The sequence below is a fragment of the Marmota marmota genome, unplaced genomic scaffold, assembly GCF_001458135.2.
Source record: "Marmota marmota marmota unplaced genomic scaffold, marMar, whole genome shotgun sequence".
NCBI classification, from domain to species: Eukaryota; Metazoa; Chordata; class Mammalia; order Rodentia; family Sciuridae; genus Marmota; species Marmota marmota.
The window spans coordinates 1544151-1560407 of NW_026000001.1; the positions used below are offsets into that span (position 1 = coordinate 1544151).

General features: G+C 42.6%; 1 protein-coding gene, 1 long non-coding RNA gene and 1 other non-coding gene across 4 annotated transcripts in view; 2 read left to right on the plus strand and 1 right to left on the minus strand.

The window, feature by feature from the left end:
* The window catches only part of LOC125618071, a 33822-nt gene that overhangs the window by 13697 nt on the left and 3868 nt on the right, over positions 1–16257 (plus strand). The gene's annotated exons all lie outside the window — the stretch shown is intronic.
* On the plus strand, positions 1872–1977 carry LOC125618124. Its single transcript, XR_007349374.1, has one exon. It is a non-coding gene; the product is annotated as a U6 spliceosomal RNA (small nuclear RNA).
* On the minus strand, positions 6946–15979 carry Pold4 (DNA polymerase delta 4, accessory subunit). Of its 2 annotated transcripts, none has more exons than XM_048807728.1 (4): positions 15707–15979; positions 15382–15471; positions 15035–15146; positions 6946–6973 (listed from the first exon to the last, which is right to left on the minus strand). In XM_048807728.1, exons 1-4 carry the CDS (start codon positions 15801–15803, stop codon positions 6961–6963), a joined length of 312 nt encoding a protein of 103 aa, XP_048663685.1. In that variant the 5' UTR covers positions 15804–15979; the 3' UTR covers positions 6946–6960. The 2 variants fall into 2 exon arrangements, with proteins under 2 accessions (XP_048663685.1, XP_015358695.1); XM_015503209.2 differs by lacking the exon at positions 6946–6973 and adding an exon at positions 14236–14711 and having other exon boundaries at positions 15707–15970.

Consider the following 16257-nt stretch of genomic DNA (forward strand, 5'->3'; position numbering starts at 1 on the left):
TGGTTTGTGTAGCCTAAAGAGGATTGCTTTAAAAAAAAAATAAAAAATATATATATATATATATATTTATTTATTTATTTTTTTATATATATATATAAGCCTACAATTTAATACTCCCATTAAAAGGGATTATTAGACAGTATTAAAAAGTCAAGATCCAGGCTGGAGGACTGGTTCATTGGTAGAATACTTGTCTACAACATATGACACCCTGGGTTCAATCCCTAGTACCCCTCCCACACATACAGAAATCAAAACTCACTATATATCTAAAAGAAACACTTTTAATGTACACAGAAAGTAAAATAATGTATCATGCAAATAGAATATATAAGAATTCTTGTTGGCTATATGAACATCAGACCAAGTAAACTTTAAGATAAAGAAAATTAGCAGAGATAAAGAGACATTTAGAAAAGGGTCAATTAAACAGAAAGATACAATCCTAATAACAAAGCTACAAAAAATGACAAACTAAAGGGAAAAACAGATGCACAATTGTAGCCAGATATTTCAAAACCTCTCTAATCAGTAACTGAGACAACAATTAGACAAAAAGCAGTACAATATAGAAAATCTGAACAGTATTTTCAACTATCGTGATATAATTGACAGTAAACATCTCCACCTAATAACTGCAGGATGAATATTTGTTTCAAGCACAGATGGAACATTAGCTTAATGTTTTAGTTTGTTTTCTGTTGCTATAATAGAACACCTGAGGGCCAGGTGTGGTAGTGCACACCTGTAATAACAGTGATTTGGGAGTCTGAGTCAGGAAGATCACAAGTTCAAGGCCAGCCTCAGCAATTTAGTGAGGCCCTAAGCAACTTAGTGAGAATTTGTTTCAAAATAAAGTAATAATAATGATAATAATAGAACACAGGAAACTGAGTAACCTATAAAGGAAAGAGGTTTATTTCATAGTTCTGGAGTCTAAGAAGTCCAAGTAATAATAATGTAATAAAAAAAGGTGAATGTTATGTGGATATCTCAAGAATAAATTATAGTAAAAAACAAGGGGAAATTGTGGTAAAATAATTAAAACCACTTGCAAAAAAAAATAATAAATTAGGAAAAGAGCAAGTTAAAGACAAAAGTTCATTCTTGGAAAAAAAATTAAAATTGATAAATCTCTAGCAAGATTGAGTAAAAACAGAAAGAAAATATGAATTACCAATTATCAGAAGTGAGTGATATCACCATAGATTTTTAGATACTAAAGTATTCATGGAGTATGAACAACTTTATGACAACAAAGTAGAGAACTTGGATAAAATGAACAAATTATTCAAAAACAACTTGCCAACAATGTCACAAGTAGATATAAACTCTGAATATCCCTGTAATGCTAAAGAAGCTGAATTTGTAATTTAAAACTCTTCCTACATGGAAAACTCCAGACCCAGCAAAAAAAATCCAACAATAAGAAAAGATAATGATCAACCCAGTAACATAAAGTTGGATATCTGTTTAAAATCATTGGATGTAATATAGGACATTAACAGAATAAAAGGGGAAAATTACCTGTCTCATATGTAAAGGAAAGTTTGGGCTACAACCCTAAACTCCATGATCCAAATGTTGGAATCCTAAAAGATCAAACACTTAAGTCTGAAATCCCAAAAGATAAAAATCTCAAAAATATAATTCTGGAAAAAAATTTAAAATCTTTAAAATACATTTATCTATATTTTTTAAAAAAGAGGATTTAAGAAACATAAAAACCAGTAGAGTACTTCATAGGCTGCTTTACACAATAAAAATAGGCAATGATAGTATACATTTTTGCAAGCATAAACATCAGGTACACTGAGCAGTCACATGGTTATAACCAATATGGACAAACTGTATTCATAAAGAAACATGTCGTACTCACTTCAGCAGCACATATACTAAAATTGGAATGATACAGAGAAGATCAGCACAGCCCCTATGCAAGGATGACATGCATATTCTGAAGCGTTCCATATTTTTAAAAAAATGAAAGAAAGATGTCAAAAGTGAAATGTGTGAACACATACCACTGTGGTTGGTAAATGAATGTGCCCAGCTGTATAACTGCAACCATCTGAAATACCAAAAAATTATGTAGACAGCCTTAGTCTTTTGTTGAAGAGGAATCAAAAACTGCAGTGGGTCACCACTGCATATATATACAGTAGCCCAAAGAACGGAGGTCTCAAGAAATTTCATCTTTCACAATTCAGATGTATAAAAAGGGTATCTCTTCATTTATTGAGGAAGTTTCAACATTTTTATATAAATTCACATTGCTTTCACATAAAATCATTGTCTAAATAGTGCACTTTCAAGGAGTTAAATTTGCAAAAAATGCATTAAACAAATTAGAACTCTTATAAAATTTTTTACACATCTTTAGTATTAGAAATAATGTAAAGATGAATCGCATACTAGAGACATGAAAAATTGTGCTCTATATGTGTACTGTGAATTGAAATGCATTCTTCTGTCACGTATAACAAATTAGAATAAATAAAAAAAATTTAAAAGATGAAATGCATAGTAGAGAACTGTAAAAAAATGCTGACAATTTTAAATAGTGGGAAAAAACTTTAAAAGAAAAAAAATAGAAAAACAGAAAAGAAAATTTGACACATAAAAAAATATTACAGGATAGATTATGGGCAGTTACACAGAGGTAGTCCATATGAGTTGGCCAGCGTGCATAATTAACTCTTCAGAAGTCTTGCATGGTGATGTTTTTCTTTTTTTTTTTTTTCTGGTACCCAGGATTGAACTCAGGGGCACTCAACTCCTGAGCCACATCTCCAGCCCTATTTTGTATCTCACTGAGTCACTTAGCGCCTCACTTTTGCTGAGGCTGGCTTTGAGTGATCCTCCTGCCTCAGCCTCCTGAGCTGCTGGGATTACAGGCACGTGCTACCGTGCCCAGCTGTTTTTGGTTTTTGACATACCTTTCCTTGGAGAATATATTCACATTCATTTTCTACATGGTGCTGCTCTTCCTGAAAAAAAAATTTTATGTGATTTTGATGTGTATCCCCTATTAAATTTTGCCACCTTCTGTGCCCTGCTTCTGTGTAGGTGGACATCCCATTGACATGTATTTATATACAGACCACAGATTGTTGGAAGCAGTTCTGATGATCAGACAGCAACAGCAACATTGTTGTCTAAGTGTCTTATCTTACCATAACATAATTACTTTTAAGTCAGTAACTTCACTGCCTTTTTTAAAATATTCATTTTTTAGTTATAGGTGGACACAATATTTTTTAAATATTTATTTTTTAGTTGTAGTTGAATATAATACCTTTATTTTTATTATTTTTATGTAATGCTGAGGATCGAACCCAGTGCCTCATGCATGCCAGGTGAGCACTCTACCTCTGAGTCACAATCCCAGCCCCATCTTCAGTGCCTTGTTCAAGTAAATGCAGGTTTGACTCATTAAAAAATTCCTGTAATTCTTTTTTCTTTCTTTCTTTTCTTTTTTTTAATGAGACAGTCTCACTGTCTTTTCCAGCCTCGTCTTGAACTCAAGATCCTCCTGCCTCAGCTTTCCAAGTAGCTGGGATACAGGCATGCGCCACTGCTCCTAGCAAATGACTTTTTTTTTTTTTTTTGTACTGGGTATTGAACTTAGAAGTGCTTAACCACTGAGCCACATCCCCAGCCTTTTTTATATTTTGTTCAGTGACAGGGTCTCACTAAGTTGCTGAGGACCTTGCCAATTTGCTGAGTCTATTTTGTTTGTTTGTTTGTTTGGTACCGGGTATTGAACTTGGGGACACTGGAACACTGAGCTACATCTCCAGCCCTGTTTTGTATTTTATTTAGAGACAGAATCTCACTGAGTGATTTAGTGGCTCACTTTTTGCTGAAGCTGGTTTTGAATTTGTAATCCTCCTGCCTTAGCCTCCCAAGCCACTGGGATTATAGGCATGCGGCATTGCACCTGGCAGATGACACATTTTTAAACTTAAGTTTTTATCATTGCCATATCACATGACCAATCCCTTCCCCAAAACTGGGCTTTCCATATCTTTTCTAGAGCCTTTTGTTTTGTTTTGTTTCATGAGAATTTCAGTCTTCTGGATTCCACCTTTCGGGATTTCTACATTTGGGGTTTTAATCTTTTAAGATTGTGGTTTGGGGATTTAGATTAGGAATTTTGATCTTTGGAGATTTCAACATTCAGGAATATGTCATTTAAGAGTGTGTCTTTTGGGGCTGGGGATGTGGCTCAAGCGGTAGCGCGCTTGCCTGGCACACGTGCGGCCCGGGTTCGATCCTCAGCACCACATACAAACAAAGATGTTGTGTCCGCCAAGAACTAAAAAATAAATATTAAAAAATTCTCTCTCTCTCTCTCTTTAAAAAAAAAAAGAAAAAGAAAATAAAGGTGTTCTTTAAAAAAAAAAAGAATGTGTCTTTTGGAATTATGATTGTTACTCATTTTTAACAAAAACTCTCAGAACACTAGATATAAAAGGAATGTTTGTAATTTAATAAGGGACATTCAGGAAAAGCAACTAATATTATACTAAATCATGATATGCTAAATGTTTTCCCCTAAGATGGGAAAAAGAAAAGATATGTGCTCTTAGTGCTTCCATTCAACATTGTCCTGGAGAGATTTGAGGCATAACAAAGAAATAAAAGACATGCAGATTGGAAAGGAAGAAGTAAAATTCTTTATTTACTAACAACATGATTGTTTACATAGAAAATTCAAGGAATCTTAAAACTACTAAAATAAGTGGATTTAGGACAGTAACAGAATACAAGGTCAACATATAACAATCATTTGTATTTTTATATTCTGGTGAAAAATGGAAAAATAAAATTTCTAAAAGTCCATTTTTTTAACATAAAAAATACTTAGGGGGAAAAAAAAAATATATATATATATATATATATATATATATATATTTGAGATGTGAGTTTCACTGTTCCCTGGGCTGCTCTTGACCTCCTGGACTCCAGTAATTTTTCCCCCTTGGCCTCAGCTGGGACTACAGGCGCAGACCACCATGCCTGACTCTTAGGAACAGATTTAACTCAAACTGGCAAGACCTCAATATTTAAAATTGAAAATATTGCCTGAGAAAATTAAAGAAGATAAAGAAGACCAAATGCATGCAGATTATACCATGTTTATGGGTTGGAAGAATCAATGTCATTAATGTTGGAAGAATCAATGTCAGTTATGTCTAAATTGATCTATTGATTAATAAATGTAATTCCAATAAAAATCCAAGCAGTTAGGACTGATGATATAACTCAGTGGTAGAGTGCTTGCCTAGGATTCCCAGTGCCTTGGGTTTGATCCCCAGCACCGCGAGGCAGAAAAACCCAAGCAACTGTTGAAGTTACAAGCAGATTCCAAAATTTTATTGGAAAATACAGAGGATCTAGAAGAGCAAGAAACCAAATTTTTAAAATATTTATTTAGTTATTGAACATACAGTATCCTTATTTATTTTTATGTGATGCTAAGGATTGAACCCAGTGCCTCACACATGTGAGGCAAGCACTTTACCACTGAGCTACAGCCCCAGCCCCAAGAAACCAATTTTTGAAATATAAAATTGTAAGATTTATTTAAAGCTTTATTATGAAGCTACCCTAATTAGAATAGTGTGACTTTGAAATAAGATTGACAAGCTTATCAATGATACAGACAGAGTTTAGCAATAGTTTCACATTTGGATGGCCAAATGATTTTGGGGGCAGGATATTGGGTGAACTCAAGTGTGCTTTACCCCATTTTATTTTGACACAGGGTTCAGCTGAATTGCTAAGGGTCTCGCCAAGTTGCTGAGACTGGCCTCAGATGTGCAATCCTCCTGCCTCAGCCTCTTGAGTTGCTGGGATTACAGGTGTGTGTCACCAGGCTCAACTGTCCAGTTGATTTTTTATGAAAGTGCCCAGATAATTAAGTGGGTAAAAGAAGTCTTTGAACAGATGGTACTGGAACCACATATCCATAATAAAAATGAAAAAAATTCTCAAATCTTGAGTAATATCTGTTCATGAAATAGAAAATATACAAAGAATAAAGAAAGTTAGCAAAGCCAAAAGTTGGGTTTTTTTTTTTTTTTTTTAAAGAAAGAGTGGGGGAGAGAGAGAGAGAGAATTTTTTAATATTTATTTTTTAGTTCTCGGCTGACACAACATCTTGTTTGTATGTGGTGCTGAGGATCGAACCCGGGCCGCACACATGCTAGGCGAGCACGCTACCGCTTGAGCCACATCCCCAGCCCCCAAAAGTTGGGTTTTTGAAAAAAATTGATAAATCGGATTTCATAAAAATTTGAAACTCTGTATCTTCAAAAGATGTTACAGTGTTAAGAAAATAAAATGCAAGCTACAAATTGGGGGAAAATATTCACAATAGAAATATTTAACAAAAATTGTATATCTAGAATGTATAGAGAACTCTTGTCACTCAATAAGTAACCAAATAACTTGACGTAAATATGGCCCAAAAGGCACTGGGGTTGTGTGGCTCAGCGGTAGAGCGCTTGCCTAGCATGTGTGAGGCACTGGGATCAAGTCTCAGCACCACATATAAATAAATGAATAAAAGGCCCATCAACAACCAAAAAAATGTATATAAATAATTTTTTTTTTTAAATGGCCAGAAAGAAGCTGGGTATAGTGGCACAGTCTGTGTTCCAGTTACTCAGGAGGCTGAGGAAGAAGAATCTCTTGATGCCAGGGTATCCAAACTAGCCTGCGCAACATACTTAGACCTTATCTCCAAAAGAAAAAGGGAAAGGAAAGGAAAAAAGAAGAATGTCCAAATAACTTGTTGCAGGGCTCCATGGCACACACGTGTAATCCCAGCAACTGGGAAGGCTGAGGCAGCAAGATCCCTGCACAATTTAGTGAGACCTTGTCTCAAAATAAAAAATAAAAATGACTTGGAATGTTTCTCTGTATTAGAAAGAGTGCCCCTGTGTACAATTACTGGTATCCCCTGCAAAAAAAAAAAAAAAGACTTGTAAAGGCACTTCACCAGAGGAAATACATGAATGGCAGACAAGTCCATGAAAAAGATGATCATTGTTAGGAAAATGCAAATTAAAGCCATAATGAGATACTTTTCACACAAAGAAAGACTGAAACATAAGACTGATAACAAACAGGGGCTGGGGATGTGGCTCAAGCGGTAGCGCGCTTGCCTGGCACACGTGCGGCCCAGGTTCGATCCTCAGCACCACATACAAACAAAGATGTTGTGTCCCCCCGAAAACTGAAAAATAAATATTAAAATTCTCTCTTTCTTTAAAAAAAAAAAAAAGACTGATAACAAACAGCAAGTGTTGGTGAGGATATAAGGCTACTAACACTTTCACACTATGCAGATGAGAATGTAAAATGGTAGAACCACTTTGGAAAACAGATTGGCATATATTTTTAAAATTAAATGTATGTGTGCTGTACAATACAGCAGTCCAATTCCTTGGCATTTACCCAGGAAAAATGAAATCCTGCCAAGACTTCATTCATCAGAGTCCCAAACTAGAAACAACCCAAATGTCCTTCAACTGATAAATGGTTGCTCACACATGGAATATTACTCAGCAACAAAAATGAGTGAATTCAACTTGATTCATTTGTGACCCGCCTCTCCCCGAGTCCTTTGGACCATGGGTGTAGTGGCAGGGAGGTCAGATGTTCCTTCATCTGAGACTGGGGCCTGGGACACAAACCCCTTCTATCAAGGTTTTTTTTTTTTTTGGTACTGAGGATTGAACCCAGGGGCACTCTACCACCAAGCTCCATCCTCAGCTCTTTTAATATTTATTTGGGATTGTGGCTCAGCGGTAGAGCACTCACCTAGCACATTCGAGGCCCTGGGTTCGATCCTCAGCACCACATAAATAAACAAAGATATTGTGTCCAACTACAACTAAAAAAATAAATAAATATTTAAAAGAAAAAAGAGTTCATCCATAAATATTTAAAAAAAAAAACATTTATTTTGTTTTTATGTGGTGCTGAGGATCGAACCCAGTGCCTCACGCTGCTAGGCAAGTGGTCTTCCTCTGAGCCACAACCCCAGACCTTAATATTTATTTTGAGATAGGGTCTTCCTTAGTTGCCCAGATTGGCCTCAAACTTGTAATCCTCCTGCCTCCACCTCCCAAGTCCCTGGTATTACAGGCATGCACTGCCATGCCTGGCTCTTCTACTTCAAAAAATATTTTTTTGTGGGAATCAAACCCAGAGCCTTTTATGTTTGGCAGGCAGTACTCTACCACTGAGCTATATCCCAGGCCCTCTTATATGTACTTTAGTCTCACTCTATTGGGCTGTTGATGCAGAAGCGCTCTTTGGTCCCTTTCTTTCCTCCCTGTCTCTTTTCTCTCCTTCCCCTGCTACTCCCCTCCAACTTATCTATCTATCTATCTATCTATCTATCTATCTATCTATTTATACTAGAGATTGAACCAAAGGGTACTTTACCTCTGAGTGACATCCCCAGCCCTTTTTTTTTTTTTAATTTTTTTAAAAAATTTTGAGACAGGGTCTCACTAATTGCCTAGGCTAGGTGTCATTGTATTTATGCTACCAAATTCTTCCCAAAAGGTTGTATTATTTTGGGCTCCTACCTGTTTCCCCTAAGCCTTGCCAACAGATATAACAGCTGAGATTTTTCTGGTCAAATTAGAAAAAAGCTGAGCATCTTTTCATGTATTGAAGGGTGGACTGGAAACCTTTATTCCACACACAGTGCACACTAACAGGTGCCTGTATGCACTTGTTAAATGAACTAACAGGTGCCCTGATTATGTTTATACTGGATTCACCATGTTTGGACCGTTGTGAAATTTATCCTCTTGACAAGGTGTCCCTTGTCCCAGGGTGGGGCACTGCCTGGTAAAAGAGGAGACAGGCCTTCTAAAAGGAGTATGTCCTGGAACTTCCTCTTCCAGGACCCCACCCTAGGCAGGTAGAAGACCCTTCTCTCCCAGTGAAGGGGGTACAAAGAGTGCAGTGTTGTGAATCCAAGATAGCCATAAAACTACGTGTTACGTGGCCAGTGGCCTTTTACCCCAGTGGAATTGTTTCCATTGTTTTTGATATTTCATCCTGGTCTTCTCATCTACCTCTTCCGGCCTCTCTTTATTCTCATACTGCTGGGTTCATAGGTCACCTCTGTACAGGTGATTCTTCTCTACCCCTGAATGCCACCATCTGTTGGACCTGGGCTCTGCATTGACACCTGGTACCAGATGTTTCCATTTGGGTGTCCTGCCATCATCTCAAGCTAACTGTGTATAAAGTTGTCCTGTCTCCCCCTCCCTGTCTTCCCCCCCCTTGTCTTCCTCCTCCCAATTTCCATTTTTCTGTCCATGGCATCAGCATTCTCATCCACCCAAACCCAAAATCTGAGTCATGCCTTATGCCTCCTACCCAATTTTCCCTTCCCAAACGCAAATCGCAAATCGTGCCAACCTCTTTTGCAACATCCCTTGCAGTTCTTTGTCCTTCCTGGGGTAGCTGCTAATCCAGGGTCTCTCAGCACCCCATGTCTTGAATATTCAGTAGCTTCCCACTATGTCTTCCTGCCTGAAATGATCCCCCCACCCCACACACACCAGATCTCCTAGTCTCCCTTTCATACCTGACCAGACAGATTTTCCAGGATGATTCCTTTTATCTTTTCAATCCAGGTCCCCAAACCTTCATTCATATCATCATAGATATAGTCAGAGTTCCTTAGCCTCAGGCTCAAGAGCCTCTTTTTTGGCCACAGCCTACCTCACTGGAGTTATTCCATGTGTTTTTTAAGAGTGCAAGCCCACATGCTGTGTGGCCTTGGACAAGGATTTAATTCTTTTCCTCTTTAAAATCACTTATAAGGAATTGTATAGTCATTTCTTGGGTGGCTATGAGGATGAAATGCAGTACACAGTGCTGGTCCTCATAGAGGACCCCTCATCCTGGCCACACACCCCAACCCCTCTGGGTTGCCTTTGTCCAGCTGTCTCCTCCAGCTGGAATGCCATCCTCTGCCTTCCTACTCTTCCTCACCCTTCAAGGACTGGCTGCTTCTCTTTTCCTTCTGAGGAGATGCTCTGCTTAGTATTTCTGCAGTGTTTCTCAGACTGAGTGAGGCTGTGGCAGGTGTGACCAGAGCATCTGAAGCCAGTCCTAGGCCACACACGCTCATTTCCCTGGAGGATTCATTGTACTTGGTAATAAAGAATTTCATCTATTTATGTTAAAACAACTGCTCCAGACATTATCGCAGAGAGGAATGCAAAACTGGCAGATTGTAAAGATAAGACATAGAACTGCTAAGAACATTCAGAGTGGAGCATCTACATCCAACCTGCAGGGGGTAGGTCCCACAGCAGGGATGCCGCTGGTAAAGGGCTGCATGCAGGTGAGGTGAGGGAGGAGTAATACCAGTACCCAGGCTCCTGCTGGAGGGCCATCCCATGCTGCTCTCTGCTTCCGAGCAATCCAGACAGCGTGGTGTCTGTAGCTTTCCTAGGCTGCCTGGGGCAGTGCTTGTACTACATGGGATTTTAACTTTCCCCATATGTAGGCCTTATCTTGTCAACACCATCCTAAGCATCTGGAGCGCAGGTGTGGGGCAAATGGGTGGGAAGACAGGCTGGCTGTGATTTCTGCCCTGGTGTTTATTGATTAAGCAAGGCACATTTCCTCTCAGCCTCAGTTTCCTTATCTGTAAAACACAGATAATACATGACGAAGACTCAACTAGGTAACATTCTAGGTGTGTTCAGCACAGCAGATGGTGGAGACAAGCGCTTAGCAAACATTCCTCCCTGCAATGCCAGGCTGCCAGTAAACATCTGCTTCTCTGATATTTCACCTCCCAAATCTCCCCCACCTCATCCACTTCCCTGAAGGCCACCCTCCTCCTCATGTACTACTAGTTCCTGGCCCTCCTGACCTTCATGAAGACCTCATACAATTATGCCCTGTATCCTGCAGCATCTCCTCCCCTCCCTGTTGGACCATTGTCTTCGTGGTGCGATTGTGCTGCAGTATCACTTCATCTAAAACAAAAGGCAAAAAAACAAGCACAAATCCCCCACTTGATCCCATACTCTCTCTAGTTACCACTCCAGGTCTCTATTCCTGTACAATAAAAAGCCCTTGAAAGAATATTGGCATTGGCACACTCCCTGCTTCTACTTCAGCTGCCACTCCACAAAACTGCTGTCATCAAAGTCTCCATGCCCTCTGCATGGCCAGACCCAACAGGCTGCACTTTATCAGCCTCTCCGGCCCAGGCCTGCCAGCCCTCCTCTGCTGATCTGGCCTCACCAGCTGCTCCTACCTCCTTCTCCTTGGCCCCTGAGCATAGGAGGTTGCAGGACTGTCCTTGGACCTCTTCTCATCTCCATCTACTCTCACTTAGGAAATCCTATGCATTCTTTGGCTTTAAATGCCATCTGAAAGATCCCCAAAGTAATATCTCAAATATAGATTTCCCCAGAATGTCAGACTTAAAGTACTCTTTGCCTGTACCCATCTCCATTGGGATGTGTCGCAGACACTTCAAATCCAACATGTCTAAAAGTGAACTGTTGATTCCCCACCCTTTTCCACATCCTTCCCATCTTACTAATGGGAACTCTGTTCTTCCATTCACCTACTCCAAAACCTGGGCAGTTATCCTTGGTTCCTGTCCTTCAAGATCAGCAAGTCAAGATCAGTAAGCCCTGTCAGTTCTCCCTTCAAAATGCAGAATCTGGCCACTTCTTACCAGCTCTACCTCCCTACCCTGGTCAGATCACTGACACCTCTCACCAGGCCGACTCTAGCAGCCTCCTGAATGTCTTGGTACCGGTCTTCTTCCAGCTCTACTGTCTGTTCTCCACCCACAGCTGCAGTCATAAGTTCAGTGATTTCATTGCTTAAACCCCTCCAGTGATCTCCCCCTCACTCAGAATAAAATCCAGATTTCTCTTCATGGCCTGCAAGGATTCATGGGACTGTCCTGTCATCTGTCTGGCCTCATTCCTCATTCCCCTCCCTTCAGCGCAGGAGATACCAGCATTCATAATATTCCTTGAACAAAACTGGAAATGCTCCTGCCATGGGAACTTTCTACTTCTTGTTCTGGAACACTAACACAGCTACCAGACTTGTCTCTTACTGCCACTAGCTCTCTCAAATGCCACCTTGCCAGAGACCTTTGCTGCTCAACCCCTCCAAATAGCTCCCCTGGCATTCTGGCCCCCCACCCCACCCTAAATTGCTTACCACCATCATAATTAATTTCCACATTTGTTTTGTCTGTCTCCTTAGCATCAGTAACATCCACAGGGACCTTTGGTGCCTGGCACATAGTAAGGGCTTAGCATCTGGGCAGGGTGTTGCGGGAGGTGTCGATTCCTGCGACTAAAGCACTTCAGGATCACTCCAGGGGAACACAAGAGACAGAAATACCTTTTTCTTTGGGGGTGCTATGACAGCTCCTCTGACCTTAAGGGTCCAAAGAAAGAGAGCTTGCACATGTGCACATGCTGACCCCTTTTATTGAGAAGAAGCCATTCAAATGAGGTAAGGGGTCAGGTTTCAAGGGGCTGAGTCTAGCTTCATGATGTCTGCTATCAGCAGGTTGACTGACATCTAGGAAGGCCACACCCAAGAGTAAGAGAAGGGGACATACAAAGGGCGTTTCCACGGAACATTCTATCCCAAACAGGACAAGGGGTAATATCACAAAGGAACAGGTGAGCGTAGCTAAATCCCTGGGGATGTAGGAAGGCACACTCATGCACGAAGACACATTTGCGTTTTCTCTGCCCTCAAGATCGGGGCTACCGTCTTCAGTTACTTAAGCAACCAGAGCAGGGGGTGACTGACAGGGCCACACCAATCAGGAGGGGAAGCAAACCTGGGTTACATGCTATGTCGGCCTCCCACAGCAGGGGACATGGTGTGAATTGGAAGAGTCTGTTGCATGTGGTCCCTGGTCTCTACACCATTTACCTGCTGAGTGCTTTTGGGCACCTGAGCCACATCCCCAACCCTTTTTTTGTACTTTTTTAAAATTTAGAGACTGGATCTCACTGAGTTGCTTAGCACCTCACTTTTGCTGCGGCTGGCTTTGAACTCACGATTCTCCTGCCTCAGCCTCCCAAGCCGCTGGGATTACAGGCATGTGCCATTGCACCCAACTCTGAACCTTTTTGAGTTTCAGATCCCCTCTCTGTAAAAATCTACTGGAAGATTTTTTTAGGAAAATTAAAGATAATACATTTAGGGCTGGGGATGTGGCTCAAGCGGTAGCGCGCTTGCCTGGCATGCGTGCGGCCCAGGTTCGATCCTCAGCACCACATACAAAGATGTTGTGTCCACCGAAAAACTAAAAAATAAATAAGTATTAAAATTTTCTCTCTCTCTCTCTCTCTCTCTCTAAGGAAAAAAAATGATCTCTTGTTCTATCCATAAAAAAAAAAAGATAATACATTTAAATTACCTGAGACATTGTCCATGTTCCATAACATGGACGTTAAAAAGGCTCTTAGTTGGGGCTGGGGTTGTGGCTCAGTGGTATAGCGCTTGCCTAGCATGTGTGAGGCCCTGGGTTCAATCCTTAGCACCACATAAAAATAAACAAATGAAATAAAGGCATTGTGTCCATCTACAACTTAAAAAAAAAAGGCTCTTAGTCTCTCAAGGCCTGTTTCCAAGGAGTGAATATGCCATCTCTGTCCACACCGGGATGGTGACGTGAAAGTAATGCCATATGAGAGTTTACTGATTCCCTTTTCCATGTCGTGCCCTGACCCAGAGTCCCCTAAGCATTGTTCCTAGCTCCAGTCAGTTCCCTCCCAAAGCCTCTCAGATGGTCATGTCCTGCAAGTTGAGACTTGTCCCAGCCCTGCTTTGGATCTAGATAGCCCCCAGATACAGGAAGAAGAGATGCTTTCTGGGCATATGTAGATCTCTCTGGACCTTATGATCCATGGTTGCATGGATCCTACTCTGGTCAAGTGCCCATGTTTGCATGGTGGTCAACACTGGCAGAGTAGGTGTTCAGCAAGCACTTCTGGCAAGTTTTCCCTGGCTATTTAGAGGTGACTGTAGAGAGTTGTTTTCCTGTGTACCAGCAGGGGGCACTAGAGGTTGCTCAGCTCTTGTGGAGGTTCTGAGTCTGTCAGGAAAAGGAAAGGTGCCGGCTGTCCTGCCTAACTAGCAGGGGACTGCCATCTAAAGCAAGGCCACACTGGGGACTAGTGGTTAGAATTCAGACTCATTATTCTTTATTATAAGCATTGGTGAACCCCTTGCCCTGTGAGCTCAACCAGTTCCTGCTCTGAGCTTCCAGCCTGCAATGGGAGTCCATCTTCACCTCCTGCTTCATCCACCTGTACCTGGCTGTGCACAAGACTGTGCAATGCCTTAGTTTAGGAAGAGTACGGCAGGCATTGTAAGGCCATGGCCAGGTCCTTGTCCCCAGAGGCCACTTTACATCTAGGAGGTGCTCTGCTTCAGCTGTGTAGGTTCTCACAGGGGGCTATAGGCACCTATTGGTTAGAGGTGCTGAGCCATGGAGACCTCCAGACTTGCTTGGCCTGACAAATGTTCTTCTACAGCAGGGCTGGGCTCAGCAGCAGCAACTGATTGTTACTTCTCTTCTGAAGTTCTCAGCTAGCAGGAGTGCCAAGGACAGGAGGGCCTAGGTAGTATCTCAAAGGGGATAGAGATGCCAGAGGCTGTGGAAGACAGGGTGGGAGGGAGGGGGGGAGTCAGTTAAGTCCCTTAATGTGACTTCACCAGCTTGGTCATTGTTTTTAGTTCCTTTGTACTAAATAGATTGTTCTTTGGACCTGGGTGCCTCCTACCCACCCCTTGCCATTAGCTCATAGGGATTAGAATTATTAAAGTAACCTGTCTTCCTGAGCCAGGCACCTTGGAGACCCTTTTTGCCTGCTCAGCAAGTACCCCCAAGCCCACATCCATTTCTCCCTCAGGTCAGGGGAGAAAAGGCCTGGAGAAGGCCCTGCCTCCCCTGAAAGCCCTCTTGGCCTATCCTAACCTGCACTGGAAGCGGGGGTCTCCTGGGTGGGTCTTCAGCACCTCACGCACTGCTGGGGGAGGCTCCAAGCCCATCTGCTCTGCCCGAAGCCAGCGCTGCAGCCGTGTGATCCCTGCCAGGGTGGGAAGAAGACTCAGGGGACTCAAGGGGGTAAGAAGAGTCCAGGCTAGAGAACACACTGTGTAGGGTTTGTCTTGAGAGCCTGTGCGCCCTCACACACACACCATTCTCAGGAGACAGTGTCCAAGAGGCAGGCAGATACTTGTATTATTTCCCAGACCTGGGTGACAGGACCAGCTCCAAGATGCGCTCTGTGGGCTGGGATGGGTGGCGAGTGCGACTCTCACCTGTGCAGGGCCCATACTGCCAGGCCAAGTCAAACTGCCTCAGTAGCTCCAGCTCCGCTGCCTCCTCGCAGGGGGACTGGGACTCCTCCCCTGCAACGACAGGCTGCTCCTCAGGCCTGCCCAGGCCTTTGTCCTGCCCCTGGCCTTACAGCTGTACCACTGTTCCTGGCTCTGTCCCCACCCTCTTAACTCGGCCATCCCGCGGCCAGACCTTGGGTCGGACGGAAGTAGAGAACGGGCTAGCTTCCCCTTCAGTCTGTCCCCCGCCCACAGTCCTCTAGGGTCCCTGCATGTCCACTCCTCCAGTCCCCCACACCTCAGAGACCTAGTTCTGGTGCCAGCTCCCCCTTGCTGTGCCCAGCGGGCCCCTCCTTCCTCTTCACAACAGGGTAGGAGTCAGTGATGAGCCGCTTCCGGCCCATGGCGGCCACCCAGGCAGGCGGAGAAGGAGGCGACTGCAGGGAAGAAGAGATGGGCCAGCGGGCGCGCAAGAGACAGCTGCTGAGAGTGTGAGAGAGATGGGGCCAGAGAGAGATGGGCCAGCGACGGGCAGACAAGATGACCCAGACAAGCAGAGAGAGGAAGTCGCCCGATTCCAGAGAATGACGCCTGTACCCCACCCCCACAAGCTTGCAAACATCAGAGATCCAAGCCAATGGTAGGCCGCCTCTTTGGGGCGGGGTCCTGGCTCTAGCCAATGGCAGGCTGCACAGGGCCAGGGGCGGGCCAGCTGGTGCAGCTGTGTTCTGCCGGAGGTGGGGTTAGGCCAGGGTGGGGGACCTGTCAAGATGCCCCAGACTTCACCACCTCCTCCTGCCCCCCATTGGTCTACATGGTCCCCAGGGACATAGGGAGCGTTATCCTCAGCCTTTCACT